The following is a 15913-nucleotide window of genomic DNA, read 5'->3' as shown; positions in this document are numbered from 1 at the left end:
TTCATCAGTTGTGCGCGGCATTCGAAACTTTTGTCATGATAGAAGTAATTGATTTCACTTGCAGGTTAAGCAGAGAATTCTGCCATAGGTGACAAGACTTTCTATACAGGAATGCATAGGGCCAATCACGAATGAGTTACACACCAAAAATTAATAAGCTGTCCAGCCTTTAACACGAATTCCAGTGTTTAATTCATTCAAAACCACAACAAGAAGGCATTAGACATAGAACTTCCAGTATAGGAGCCGCAAATACGCTGCAAGCCTTCATTCGTGCAAGCACATGCACGCTCATGTGCTAGCGCACAACAGAATGGGAGAGAGATAAAGAATCATTCACTGGTGAAGGCATTTTTTAAACACACAAGCACAAGTGAAGCATGAAAATAAACCACCTTTAATTACATATCACAGCAATGGGAAATGAACAATGTCAAATGTACAGCCATGACATCAGCTGAAGAAAAAAAAACAAGCTATAAATGGGAAAAGAGACTCAAATTTTACAAGGGATGTCTTATCTCTTGCACGTGTGAAATTGTGCTGAAAGGAACATTCAATCACAAACCAGTGTCAAGCAAAAAGCTTCCCACTGTAATGTTGTTGCCTGAGCAGTGCAAAACAAGGCACCATCAATGAAGCTGACTTGCTTGGGACTCTGCCCTTCGGAATACTTCAAGTTTCTTTGTCGATTGTGATGCATCCGTCATCAGCCAGAGGTTGGTAGATGAGCTCCAGGGCATTATTCATGAGGTCTATTTCGATGGGGTCACTGTCCTTGTTCTGCGGCGAAACACAAAACACAACAGTGACGGAGCATAAACTGATGAACATGCACGTTTTGCAAGAATTGCCCAATCGGAGTTGCACCGAGGGGAGGTTGTAAACCCCACTCGAACAGTCGAGAAATGTGTTATTTGGTCTACTTGAGTTTCAGTGCTACATATATAGCTACAACTCGCTTAAAATCTAGAACAATGGCACCGTCGTGTGAAACACTTTATGGCCTACATATGTTCCTATTGTGAACACTTTGAAACTTGTTATTGAAAAATGTTAACTAAGGAGTTCAGCGAAAAACACTATACACTGTGGAACTTCCGGTAGGCAGCCAGTGTCATCCTATTGTCACAACATGCTTCATGCCTACACGTGCTACACAATCAACTTTGAGGCTCCTTTTCTTGAGCACACAGAATCATCTTTGCGGCATTGTCAGTAATAAATCTAGTGATGATATGTTAAGCTGTGACATCGTGTACGTGTTACGGGCTTTCCTTGTACAATTGACACCATGACGTATGTGTCTGACCCACTCCACGATGCTTTAAGAGTTGGAATGAGACTGCCAAGCATCGCATCTGTATAAACCTGGCTCCTAAATGCACAATCATGAATAGTGACTACGCCGTTTTGAAGGCCCACAGCAAAAACGAGTGTTTGTCACAGCTTTGACCCAGTCGCTATCGAGGCAATCATAGATAGTGGCAGCGCCATGCAAAGTCGAAAATGAAACAAGTCTGCCGCAGTTGCTGAAGCCTTGATCACTAACAGTATGATGGTGATAAAACTGTGGATGGCAACCACAATATCCTGAAGGCCCACAGTTGTTTCGGTTGCTTGAAAATGCAGTTTTCTCTCCTTTGCATACCACATTCGTGGCACCTCGTGCTTGACACACTCAAAATATCGTTTTAAGTAACTGGTCTGTGGCCAAATATGACTAAATTAAGGAAATAAAAGCTTTCAGAGACCATACAACACATTTGATTATCCTCTAAATAAACCGGGGTCATATGAACCAGCTTTCACTGTAAAGGCTGCTTTGCTAAAATGAGGCATGAAATATCAGCATGGCCTTTGTTAAGGCCGTTATCTTTGGATGACACTACTTAATTTTCTAGGAACATCAAGTAACGATGAAGAATTTACACTGACCTTTATTCTGGCAAGACACCCAACTTTCTCATCAAACAGAACGTCCGACATCATCAGCCTTGCCTTGCTTTTGTCACCAACAATGCGGACGCCGTGGAAGCGACAGGCCCTTGCTTGCATGGGAACCTCCAGAAACTTTGATGGCAGCACGCGCAAGCTGTAAAGAGGCAGCGGCAATGACAGGCACAAATTGAAAAGAGAACAGCAGGGGAATTAACGGCCGGCATTAGCCAACACTTCAATATGCAACGAGTAAACAACAATTAAGGCCAAAAGGAACCATACTTTTCTGTTGCGATGGATTCGCTGTTCCCATAGTCGACGTAGTAGACTGTCACCTTATTCTTTTTAACACCAGTCACAATGCCACGATACCACAGTTTGTCGTAGCCGTACTTGCCAATGCAGGCTGTGCCTAGAAGGAATATAAACAAAGGGAGGAGTCATGTGAATAACACAGACATGCACATACACACAAACACACACTTGACTGTAAAAAAAAAGTAATCACAGCATAGAACCCAAGCTGCAGTGAAACCACCTTTACAAGGAGGTTATACACGCTCAAGCGTCTTTAAATACCGAGCTCGCACGCTTACCCGAGCAAGCATCCTTCCCCTCTCACCGTTTTCACTCTTTTGAAACAGTGAATGCATGCATACTCAATAGAGCCCTTCATTAAAGCCATGGGTGTGCATTTTTGAAAAAAATTCTTAGTGTCTTCGTCCACCATAATAAATTTTCATCCAAACTGAGCAAGCCCCAACCCCCGCCTCCAAATTTTGTCAGATTTATCTTTTACCAAAGGAAATGCGGATTCACTCGTGATTTCACAATATACATATATTAATTCCTTTCGAACAATTCGAAATTTCGAATACGGTAATATTTATATGAAAAGGTCTTTTTTAATGAATACTCGAAGTGCCTGAATATTTTGCCCATCCCTAGTTTTTACACCGTTGGCCTTTCCTCATAAGGCCTTCTCACTCTGTACCAAGTTAATGCCCCAGACTTATCACTAATCTCTGATCATAAACACAAGGCCAGATGCGTTTTCTGAAACACAAACACCTTTTATTATTCTGCACAGCACTCATTCAAATAGTATTATATAATTGTTAGGGCTTAACGTCCCAAAACCACCACACTATAGTGGAGACCTCCAGAAATTTCTATTACCAGGGGTTCTTCAACCTGCACCTAAATGTAAGTACGCAGGCCTTGAGCATTTTCTCATCCATTGAAACTCATTTAAATAGCCACCAGCCCATTGACCCAGTTTCCACTTTCAATTACAGTCGACGACCGACTTTTCAGACCCTCAAGAGACCGCGAAAATGTTCGAAAAGTCAAGCAGTCCGAAAAAGCAAATGTGGCCCCAAAATGCTTGTGTGCGATAAAAGTGATTGATCGTCTTCTGGACTATGCTTCGCTTCTGTGTGAGCATGTCGGCCCGCATTTCGGCTAGAATGAGACATCTGAGGGAATCTTGACGCCCGCATGGCAAAGGTCGTTGATGAGCTCCTTGCTTCCGGACACCTGGTCGACCACGCCGTCCTCGTCCGATGCGGCCAACTTGCCATTGAACACAAATCCCGCATAGCGGAAACGATGGCGCAGCATTGTTGATGCCATCGACTTCCACGCATTGGCAAGCATGCTAAAGTGCTCCAAGCAAATCGACCGAGTACGCTTTTCCACTGTCGTGGCACACATCCTCCCGCGTAGGCATGTGACTGATAGTTCACTTTGAAAGTACGTATGACACCCTAGTCCATGGACTGTAGGACACTTGTCGTGTTTAATGGCAGGAACTCCACGCGCTTTCAAGTTGTGAATGTGCCCGTGTGCAATGCAGTTGTCCACAAATACCGTAGTTACTCGAATCTAACGCTCACCTTTTTTCCGGTTAAGCGAGTTCATAAATCACATGCACGTTAGAATCGAGTACGAAAGAAAAATGAACACGGTCAGTCTAGTGCCATCGACATTTTCAAAATGGCCACCCCCTACGTGCGTCGGCATGGCGCATCGGCCATTTCTGCCTATGTGTTTCTTATGTGCGGCACTTCGTACGTGTACTGAGGAGTTCGTCATCTTGTAGTGCATTAGCATCGACGGCATGGAAGGGCCGACACCAAAAACTCGAGTGCACCACGATGCCGCTTTTAAAAGAAAAAAGAAAAGTCATCGCGTGTGCAGAAACAGACTGAAATCATGCCACATCGCAGTCATTCGGAGTTCCTGAAACGTGCGTGCGGTACTGGCGGAAACAAAAGCAGAAGATTGTCGACAGCAAAGCTTCACGCAAAGGCTTCAGTGGATCACAGCAGGGTCGGTTTCAGCAAATTGAAGAACTGCTCGGCGAGTATGTGCTTGAGCAGCGAGCGGCACAGCGGCCCGTGACGACAGAACTGCTCCAAGTGCGGGCTATGCAATTAGCCTTAGAAAAAGGTCTAACGCGGAGCCAGTTTAAAGCGAGCAGGTGCTGGCTAACCAACTTTATGAAGCGGAAAGGCATTTCCCTCCGAAGGTGAACGGGCATATGCAAAAAGTTTTGCGGAGGAGTACGATGAAAAGCTTCACAGTTTTCAGAGGTTCGTCTTAAACTTGTGGCACAACAACGGCTACCAGCTTCGGCAAATCGGGAATGCCGATCAGACGCCTCTTTACTTCGACATGCTTGGCACCACAACCGTCGAGAAGAAGGGGGCGAAGCAAGTTTGCGTGCTGACATCGGTCCACGGTAAAACTACAGTGACGGCAATGTTCAGTTACACGTCAGATGGGCGCAAGCTTTCCCCGTACTTCCTATTTAAATGGAAGACGCTCCTGAAAGGAGTTGTTTTTTCGAGTGGTGTGATCATGCGGGCCAGCGAGAAAAATGGGTGCGCGTTACAATCGAGGGCGCGGTAGAATCGAGTAAATACGGTAACAAAATTTGTGGTCGTCTAAATCAAGTTTGCGATCTAGTCTTCTCCCTATGCTTAGCACCTTTGAAGCATATCAGCGCATTCGATTTGCCAGTATGAGCATCAGCAGTTCTTCCCTGCCGGACATATCGCTACCGATTAGTACAGTAACTGGCTCTTTACTGTGCTTGCCACCATGACAAAGGTCGCCAGCAAAGGCAAGAGTTTTTTTTGGCATCAGCTTGGAAAAAAGTCTGGTCTTGTCACAGCTAAAGGTGTTGTCTGGCAAGTACCCCAATAAAATGGACTGCAGCTTTTGAGAATTATAGTTCGCAGCAGCGCAAAGATTGACAGCTGCACTTTCACCGCACAGATTTTAAAACAGAGGTCGAAACGCGTTTTGAAGTTTCTTTCAGCTTTTTGCTTTTCATTTCAGCTTTTTGCTTTTTGTTTGAAGAGGCCCCCAGAGACTGGAATCTTGCTGGCCACTGTCGACTTCAGCCATATGAGAAAGGCCTCCAAGAGCTTTGCGCAGGTGCCTTGGCTTACATTTTTTTGGCGACATCCAGTAGACTTTTCCCCTGCCTCCAAAATCTTCTGCTTGTTTTTCATGTAGTCCAAAAAAGTCTTTTGGAATTATGAAACTTTTTCGCAACTTCTGCCTGCGATCGGCCACTTTCAACGAGCTTGACGATGGCAGTTTTCTTCGCCATTGACATGGTGACATACTTTTCTCACTTCATCGGAGCTCTCGAGGGTGCAGTGACATCGACGATCGCTTATCCATTATGAAGTGCATTTAGCTAGGCGACACATGTGGAACAAATGACACACACTGTTACGTTTGGCTCGGGTTCGTCTTAGCAGACGCCATTGTCCGTGAGCCGGTCTGCGAGAAGGCTTTCACCCCAATTTCGGCGCCCGGTCGGAAGCGAAAAGCACGACGCTGTCCTGCAGGTGGACCAGACAGTTAGCTGTGGCCGCGTTACGAGGAACTCGACAAAAGCTTTGCGAACTTCATTGAGTGGGGTCGAACAGCATGAGACGGCGTCACTGTTGCAGTTCTCATGAAGTCAACCTTTCCAGACAGCCATTGTCACCTACGCGAGGTCGTGACAAAGAATCAACAGTTCGGAAGCATGGGAAGGCGTCGCAGTTCTCAGTGATCCAGCACCTTGCCTGCTGAGTTCTGGAAACACCGTAGCAGAACACAACCATGGATCGCTGCCGACATTCGTGTGAGCGGCCATCTTCTGAACCCCAGAGTAGCTAGACTTCTCACCGGTCTCTACCCCCTCGCCCTGCGAAGTCTTCAAGGCGTGGGCCGGGTACATCACTGTGTGGTGCGCTCGTATTACATATTGGACATTTGCGTCCGTGTTCCTCATCAGCTGATTGGGCCAATATCAGCACCCCTTCTGGTGGATGGATCACTGAGACTTAACGTCACCTGATTCATGGCAACAGCGCCTTCTTCGGACTGTCATGCAAGGAATCGACGGGCTATAAAAGCCGAAGACATTTGTAAATAATTGCTGAATCTCTGCTGAATCACTGTACAGTTCTATCTTTCTCATTATGTAAATAAACCTTTGTTCAGTCTCTTAAAAACGTGTCTCCACACTGGTGAGCATCCGCTATGCGGACGATGGCAGGGAGCCAGCTACTGTAAAGAAACCTGTTGTACCTGCCATGGACCTCGTACCCCTTACAACTGGTGGCAGCGGTGGAAGGCCATTAACCCTCAATCCTTTACAACGCACAGGCAAACAGTCCATCGAGGTGGTTCGATACGTTTAACGGTCACAGCAGACAAGAAAAACTTCGCGACAGCAACGCTGATGTGGAAACAGCCTCGATCGAGCAGTTAGAGGTGTTCGAGGTAGCCACCCTAGCGGAGGAAAGCAGAGGTATAAGCCACGCACAAGGCCAGCACTGGTTCGAGGCTATTGGAAGAAAACGTAAACAAGACGGCGGCATGAAAAGCGGTGGTAGTCAGCTTGACTGACGCTTGGAAAGTTTGAAATATCGAACAGCCCGCCCTTAAGTGTCCAAAATATTGAGCTGTGAAATATATTGAATTTACAGGGTATGTACTGATGCTGGACAAAAGTCCAAATTATCAAGCATGTCCGAAAAATTGGGCGTCTAAAATATCGGTCGTCGACTCTATTATTTTTCTTCTCGTTTTTATTTATGCTCATTCACTGCAATAAACCTGCCTGGTTATTTGAGATATGCCTCGCCCATGTCATCCTTTTAAGATGCATTGCAAGGGCTCCAGTTATTTTTTACCTCAATATTTTTTTTCTGTGTTTATCCCCTGCTGCTAATACCATACAATACAGCATGTTTCATTGTATTCCTTTTTCTTTTTATGTGAATAAAGCGACATGAATCTGCATGTTATGTAACCCAGTCTTTCCTGCCATACTTGAGGAATCTGCAATAATAACTCACGGGATTGAACGTACCAAGATCACAACACTATTACCACATTTTTTCTCACATATAATTTTGATTGATTGATTGTGGGGTTTAACATCCCAAAACTACCATATGATTATGAGAGACACCATAGTGGAGGGCTCCGGAAATTTTGACCGCCTGAAGTTCTTTAACGTGCACCCAAATCTGAGCACACGGGCCTACATCATTTCCGCCTCCATCGGAATGCAGCCGCCGCAGCCGTGATTCGATCCCGCGACCTGCGGGTCAGCAGCCGAGTACTTTGGCCACTAGACCCCCGCAGCGGGGGGCTCGCATATAATTTAAAACTGCATATGAACTGCACCCCTAACTACAAACTGTATTAAAAAGAAATAGAAGATTAAAATCCCTACCCGCTGCCGCGAATCTGCCTCTCTGCATCACCATGAACCAGTGCCACATAGCCAACTTGCCAACCAAAATGTACTAACAACCCACACCCCAACCCCAGCTCAGCATTTTCAATCTTTGGGTGGATTACATACTAGAAAATATAGTATGATGCACGCTGTAGTGGCAGGTCAGACAATATGTCAAATAAGTAGGTAAGTAAATCAACGTACAAACAACAAGCAAACATGAAAACTTGAGGCGACAACGGTTGAACAGTACAGCTGAACCCCATTCATCGGAGAGCAATTTTTGTTTTTTATGTGAGGTGTCTCTTATAAGCAGAGTACCACATATGCGTTTTCTTAACACCTATTTTGGTGCGAGCACACAGCTGTCTTTTATACCCATTGGTCTCTTACATCAGTGTCTCTTATATAGGGGTTTGACTGCACTAGCTTTATTCCCTTCAGCGGTTGAGTGTAAACTGTACATATCAACTTTGAAGGTGCGTAACATAATGTGCATTTCTTTAAGTGGCTTGAAAGATGGTGTGCACATTCGCGAAGGCTTCCGAGCGGACAACTAGCAGTCACTGAACTTCATTGGGCTGCGTATTGGCGCAGAAGACCACTTTGCTGGAGACACTATCATGCCGAACAACTGTTCGACGTGCCGCATGCTATGACCAACACCAAGAATACATCTTTTCCTCTGCTTCAAACAACTAATAAAAAAAAACAACTGTGAATGCATTTGCGGTCTAATATGGTTCTTCTTATTCAGAAATTGAAGCTGACTGATTGCAGAATAATGACTGAGCGATAATGACGGAGAGGGCAGATGCTCTGGCCTTGAAAATGGGGCACACGAACTTCAGTTGCAGCAGTGACTGGTTTGACCGTTACAAAAAAGGAACAGTGTGGTGTCCAAGTCCGTGCACGGCGAGAGTGGCACTGTCGACGCAGCCACTGCAGACAATTGGCTGCAGCAGCCGGATCGCCGACTTGCAGGAGAGTTATGCTGACAGCGACATTTTCAACCTTGACGAGGCAGAACTTTCTTATAAAATGTTGCCGAGCCATACCTTCACCCCGAACAATGGAGCGTGTCCAGGAGTGAAACAACGAAGGGCAGGGTCACTGTCTTTTTTGGGGCAAATGCCACAGGTGAAGAGAAGCTGCCGTTACTCAAAATTAGCAAAGCTCTTAAAGGGCCACTCACCAGGCCCCATACAGAATTTTAGTTAGACAGTGGAAGTTGTTGGGTGTTCGATAACGAACGTTTTGCCACAAAAATTTCTCGAATCGGTTCATTACGAGCGGAGAAAACAGGTCTTTTGAAGCGGCGCGAAACGAGGGTGAGAGGAGACGAGTTCGAAACCCTTGCCGCTCCTCCGCGTAGCCTTCGCAAGCCAAACCTCTTCCCCACACTCTCTGGCATCCGACCAAGAGGTGACGTTCGCATGGCGTGCCCGAACAAGCTCAGCCCCGTGCACGCGAGCGGCGTTGCTTTGTTGACCATCGTTATTTTGTGGTCTTCTGCCTGTTTCTGCGGGATTGTTTGGAAACTCTGGCTTAGACGCGGTAGAGTAGATGAGCACAACGAGTGCGCGAACGCATAGGAGCGTTCCACGGCGGTCGTCTGCTCAATGCGCTTACCATGGGAACCCGAACACATGTGAAACGCTGGTACATTATCCCCGCATTTCGTAGTATTTCACGGGAAAAAAAATGTAAGAAAAACGTGCACAAATTTTTATTGCGTCTCATTATTTATTTCAAGTTTTACTCATCTCTTAAAGCAACTAATACATAAACTACGCATGTTGTGTAAAATCATTTTTGCCATGTGACGTGGTATACTGTTGACGTCAGAGCAGAGTCGTCTACGTAGAGGACCAACGTGACCGCAGTGCTGTGTACGTAGGGCCACTCCAACGCCCACGTCATGCCCTCATTCTCTACGCGTGCACAGGTAGAGGGGAGGGCGAGCAGCTTTCATCTTAAAATTTGACCCATTTCCGCGGCGCGTAGCATTGCAAATTTTGGCAGACGTGATCATGAACGCCTCGTCTACGCATTGCGCTTGTCAGCTCAAAATTGTCAAACCTAGTGAGTGGCCCTTTAAGCCTAGGTAATTTATAAATGCATGACTGCCAAATAGAGTTATTTATAGCACGAATAGAGAAGCGTGTATGACAGCTACAATTTTCGAAGAATATGTTCGTGCTATAGATAACAACATGGCCAAGTAAAACATAAACGTCCAGTTCATTGTCGACAACTGCCCAGGCCACAGCAAAATAGAGAGTTTGGAGGCAGTGACAGTTGAGTTTCCGCCTGCAAATACGATGTCTGTGCTGCAACCGATGAACCAAAGTATCATCAAAGGGGCCCCAAAAATCTACCGAAAGAGCTTTCTCCACAAAATTTTGTTGTCTTATGAAAACGGCGAAGGCTATAACATTGACCTGCGGGAGGCAGTACACCTTTTCAGCAGCGCTTGATAGCAAGTTCGCACAGCAGCTATCGCCAATGGCTTTGCACACGCTGGGTTTTCACATGCCACCAGTTAGCCAGAAGCAGAAATGGCAGAGACATAACTTCACAGAGTATGAGGAACTTTGTCAAGACACCGTCAAGCTTACAGGTAACGGTGCCGCCGAAAATGATGAGACATTTCTGGAGTAAGCGCTACAGTCGAACCTCGATATATCGAACGGCGCGGCGATCGCGAAATAGTTCTATATATCCAGAATTCGATACAAAAAAAATCACGAAAAAAATGCGTCAACAGCTTGCTGAAAACAATCAACGAACGTTCAAGCGTGGTGCAGTAGATACTCACTTGAACGTTCAAGCACATTGTGTTGGTTTAAAATATTGAAGAAGAGTAGCCTGCTTTTTGTTGGCCATGGCGTGTTTGACGACTGCGTCCTCAATACAGTCCGGGCGATCCATAAGTCATAGGCCGGTGCCTTCAATCGCGCCACAGTGGCGGCGCACAAGGGCCAAGGCAGCTACGACCTCAGCTGATGTCGGGAGCGGGGCACCATCAGAGCTTGCGGGATCCACCTCGGCAGAGTCTTCATTTGGCTGCTCAACAGTAGCTTCGGCGAAAATCTCCACATCCGTGACCTCCGCCGTTTGGAGTTAGGCCTGTCGCGCACCACAGCGCGCGACAGGCCTAACTCCGAACGCACGAACACTGCGAGCACAACGACTGATGCCTGCCGATGCTACGAGGGAGGAGCTTGCAACAAGTGCGCAGTGTGCCGTTGACACCATAGAGACTGCAACGACTGCAAGCTGCAAGGCTGCGACGCGAGTCCGGGTGTAAAGCGCGCACATGGCGCGCCCATGTCGGCTCGCCTGACTGCTTTCGCTTTCCCGGCGGCAGTGCGGGCCGCGTCCGATACAGTCGTCTGCGTCCTTTCCCTCCTATATTTTCTTCCTCAATCTTTACCTCCCACTCCCCCTTCCCCCGCGTGAAGCCGTGTCGGTGCCTTTGTATTGAAAGAAAATAACAGCTCCGCCCCTTTCTCTTCACTTTCCTCATTCAAGAATCTCTACCGCAAGGCTGCGGCGCGCATACGCCGCTACGTTAAAGTGGCGCTCTCGGCGCCATCGATCTGTGCAGCATTCGTAAACGCCCGCCGCTCTACCGCTACTTTCGAGAGTTGCAGGAAAGCTCGCCGCCTGTCAATGGAGCACGGGCGGTTTGGGGTGGCTGAGTTCGATACATCCATTATATGTCAAAATTTGTTCGAAATAAAAAATCAATAATGTATGCGATTTCCCGCGTGATATAGGAACCGTTCTATATAGGCAATAATTTGATATATCCGTGTTCCATATATTGAGGTTTGACTGTATGTGAGCAGGATGTGTTGGTGACAGGAGAAATGATGGACGCCGAAATCGTTCAAATGGCCACTGACGCAGGGGACGGCAGAGACGACAGCAATGACAGCAATGACGAACAGCTTCCAGATGGGCCGACATTTTCTGAGACGAGAAACTTCTGCGCTTGCTTCTAAATAAGGTCAAGTGCAGCGGCAGAGCAACTGATGCGATGTGTCAACAAGCCGGAGGACGCCTTCCGAAGCCCCAGTACGACCGCAAAGCAGACGAGCATTAGGCAGTTTTACGCTGTTAAATAAAATGGCAGTGCGGCAAAACCCAGCCAATCAGTCTCTTGTACATTAATTTTTTTTTTCTTTTAAGCCTGCACCAGAAAAACATTAGTAACTGCCACTGAAGAGCTGGTAAGTAGTAGTGATTTTCTTACAAAGGGCTCATTTTTCCCGGCAATTAGTGCGACTTTGCTTATCTTAAAAATCTATCAATCTCAACATTTTGCCTCGTTTTTATAACTTCGAGTTAACGTAGTATTACTGTATACTACTATCAATCTCGACATTTTGCCTCGTTTTTATAACTTCGAGTTAACGTAGTATTACTGTATACTACTATTAACATCAATACGATAGTGCTCTATCAAATCACCATAGCTTCAAATTTGATCTGAACCTAGAATTTACTATTCGCGCAAGCCTACCACTCACAATTTACTGCACTCACCCAAACTGGTGTCCAGCAAGTGGGGGCAGTCATCGGCCACTTTTTGCAAGGCCTCCGCCATGACATTGAAGGCATCAATGGATGCGTTGATGGCTGCTTGCTCGTCATTCGATGGATTGGCATACTTTGCAAGCTGTATACTGCCCAGGTCGGCATCGTCCAGGTTTGTCACTATGACGGGAAACACACCTTTCTCGGGAAATTTCAAGGCCTGATAGGGACAGGGGATGAGATCGTCGTCCGCCTGGGTTGAGAAATGCGAGAGAAAGGAGGAAGCCTTTACAACATGTTAAACGTATTATACATATACAAGGTACGTTATAAAAGTAATGCACAAACTTTTATTTTGAAGTTGCCATTCACGGCAACACAGTAAAACTGGTTGGACAATGCGCTGGAGAATCAATGCAGTAGTTGACCAGTGTCTTCAAAATAGTGTGGGTGGAAATATGTGCCTCCATGTAGAACTTTTTTAGCTTTGTAACACGGCGCAACAGAGCTTTCACTTTAATGGCAATACGCAATCAAGTTTTGGTGAAGCTTGGAAAGAATGCATCTGAAACATTCTAGGTGCTTCAAGAGAATCACTGCATTACAAGGTGACAGTCCGGCAGACGGTAAAAGGCTAAGAGAAAATGCTACTCGAAGACACTTTTTTTTTTAATATTCATCCTAGAGCAATGAAACTTGAGCTGTTTATGGAACTTTTTATGCGATTTCAAATATATAGTTAGCTTTCTTGCAAGTTGCTTACTTTTAGCTCTGCTGAATGACAAAGTGAAAACCTTAACTCTTTTGCCCCCCCCCCCCCTCTTTTCATCCCTAAAATTCCGCAATTTTTTACCATTCATAGCTCATAATGTTTCAAATAAAGTGTAGAATCAAAATCACTAATTAGAAAGCACATACAAAATACGTAACAGGCATGAAAAATAATAAATGTAAAAAAGTCCGTATTTCACCTACGTCAATAAAGGTTTACATACAACATTTTAGTATAAAATAAAATATTCAAATTTATAACTAGATAATTGTATTTGTCATACTTTAGGAAAGATTTGGGCAAAATTTCATGCAGATCCGAGCATTAGAAGTGCCCGAAAAAAAAATGGGCACCTTGAAAAAAAATGGCGAAATTTGAATTTTGAGAAAAACGAGTTTTAATGTTAAAATTGAGTTTTTATTTATGAAAGATGACTAAATATGCCATGAAATTTGCACATCAAAAAGAACAATCCTACTAGTAGTGGCCACTGCTGCTAAAATACGCCCGCACCATGACTTAGTCTTTATCGGCTTTTTTTTTTAGCCGACTCCTCATGGACAACAAGGCCATGAAACGCTTATCAAACTTCTTCCGCTCCATCTGGCAGAGCTTTGTGCCGACTGCAAGCTAGGAAGAAGTTCAACAGGACTGCGAAATCTAAACTAAGTCCAGTGTCAAGGGACACAAAACAGTGCCGATGCCATTTAGCGGCCACGTTTGTGCCACATCCAGTCGTACATAATGGCAATGCCATCCCCGCTAAGCTTCCTCACTGTGAGCTCCTTCGACCTTGCAAGATTGGCACTGACATCATCCATTGCCCCATCACGAATCTTCCGGCTTATGGGTGTTAATGACTTAAGATGCATTGGCTTTTGCAAGCCAACAACTGCCGCAAATCGGACCAGCTGCTCGTAGCCTATTCCTACAAAGCGCTGCGCCACAATGGCTTTCACACCCGAGCAATGGCTTTTTTCATTCATAACGGAGAAAAATACAAGTGAAAAGCATTGTTCAGCAGCGCTGCTCAACAAGACATGAACCTTGCAAGTAGGCTTCACTGCACATCCAGGCGCGCAGCGGCCAATGGGGGTCCCCGGTCCGTGCCACGCGATAAGCCAGTCGCGGCACTAGAAAACGCACAAAAGCATGCTTCTTTTTATTATTTCTTGCGCCGCATCAGCGAGGGAAACTGTCGTTATTTGAAGAATGAGGCTCGACTCTTCGCCTCATGCGGTCGACAATGGCGAGCGGCGGCGCATTATCGACGGCAAGATGCTCCAAGGCTGCACACTTTGGGCCTTTTAACAGGCACCTTGTGTTCTTTAGAAGCAATTTTAAAGCCTTTCCAGTTAAGTCCCGAAATGTATTTTATTTTTCAGAACAGTAGAGGTACAAATCTTATCAAAATAGGCGAAAATAAAAAAATCGGCAATTTTGAAGAAAACTAGTTTTTCGACCCGCATCTCCTAGGAGGAGGTTGCCGACAAACCCCTTTCTGGATACTCAACTATGACCCGAAACAATCAAAATGTGGATCGCGTGCCCGGAGTTTTGCTTCCCGAGCATTCAGCAAACTAGTTTTGTGCCGCAGAAAGAAACTGTCAATGCTGCCTTTTACTGGAGGTGGTCAAGAGATTGAAATGCTAGGTTGTGCTCATGATGGCTGACCTCAAAGACATGCTCAAACTCCGCCATAACAAAACCCACAGCCATAAGTCCTTCATCGTTACAAACTTTCTGACCTGGACCAACACCTCAGTGTTCCCCAATTCTGCTTATATTCCTGACTTGGCTTTGTGCGCAACTTTTTTTTCTTTCCCCGACTGATGAGGGAGCTGAAACGGAAGCATTCGTGAGAGCATGAAAACATCAAAAAGCATGTTACAATGTTCCCGAGAAGCATTCCCATTCATGACTTTCATGGCGCCTTTCAGACGTGGCAGACACATCTCCATAAGTCTACTGATGCAGGAGAACAGTATTTCGAAGAATTTTATTCAGTTGTACAGGTCCTATCAATAATCTATTTTAGATGCGAAGCAGCTTAGTGTCGATCTCAATCCGGTGTGCTGCGTGACCGCCCTTACTGAGCGTGTGTCTGCTCTTTGTTGGTCTGCTCCCCTTCTCTCTTTTCTCCTACACTCCTCCCTCTCTAGCCTCGCAACACTGACACAGGGAGCATGTGCTAGACTTTCCTGAGTGAAAAAACTGACTGCTCGAGCTGCACAACCGTTCACTCGCCACTCCGTATATATATATATATATATATATATATATATATATAGGCACTGCATCTTGACCTCCAAGGTAGTGCCAATGGGAGATTTCTCCTGTTCTTGTTGAAAAACAAACATTCGCAGTGTGTGCGTTAACTAAAAGCGGACTGTGGATCTCCGTGTCCAATCAGAATCTTCTGTCTCTTGTTGCCCACTAGCAGCAATTGGCGTAGAATTTTCTACTTTCTTAAAATTAACTACAGGGGAATCGGCGCTGCGATCGTTCAGCGACCATGAGAATGATGGGTATTACACAGATTTGCTTAGTCTTCGTGCTTGCGGGACTCGAACGCACTTGTCGCTTCGTTTACTGCTCTGTTTTGGTTTTGTATGAAAGAACGGACGGTTATAAACTTCGTTAACTGATTTGAAATGGAGGGCCTAAAAGGTTAAAGCAGTGAAGTGCAACTGCTGAACATTTGCCGACTGTCGTTTCATTAAGCAACTTTAAGCCATGCGAAGCAACCGGAGCCGAAAGTATGAAAATGACAAATCTGTGTACTACCCATCATTCCCATGCTCGCTGAAGTGCCATGCATTGCAGCCCCCATGGACACTAGCGCTAGAGTTCCCTCTCGTGCATTTATAGGAAACTCTATGCTGATTGGC

General features: G+C 45.6%; 1 protein-coding gene across 2 annotated transcripts in view; it reads right to left on the bottom strand.

The window, feature by feature from the left end:
* Positions 1 to 374: 374 nt before the first annotated feature.
* The window catches only part of qin (tudor domain-containing protein qin), a 134682-nt gene continuing 119143 nt past the window's right edge, over positions 375 to 15913 (bottom strand). For both annotated transcript variants that reach the window (XM_075895705.1, XM_037425258.2), the window contains exons 31-34: positions 12260 to 12503; positions 2224 to 2353; positions 1939 to 2095; positions 375 to 783 (exon numbers count right to left, since the gene is read on the bottom strand). In XM_075895705.1, coding sequence (XP_075751820.1) covers positions 676 to 783; positions 1939 to 2095; positions 2224 to 2353; positions 12260 to 12503 — 639 coding nt within the window. In that variant the 3' untranslated portion in view covers positions 375 to 675. The remainder of the gene's footprint in view (positions 784 to 1938; positions 2096 to 2223; positions 2354 to 12259; positions 12504 to 15913) is intronic.

This window comes from Rhipicephalus microplus, chromosome 5, assembly GCF_043290135.1.
Source record: "Rhipicephalus microplus isolate Deutch F79 chromosome 5, USDA_Rmic, whole genome shotgun sequence".
Lineage (NCBI taxonomy): Eukaryota > Metazoa > Arthropoda > Arachnida > Ixodida > Ixodidae > Rhipicephalus > Rhipicephalus microplus.
This window is presented reverse-complemented; position numbering and strand designations above follow the sequence as displayed.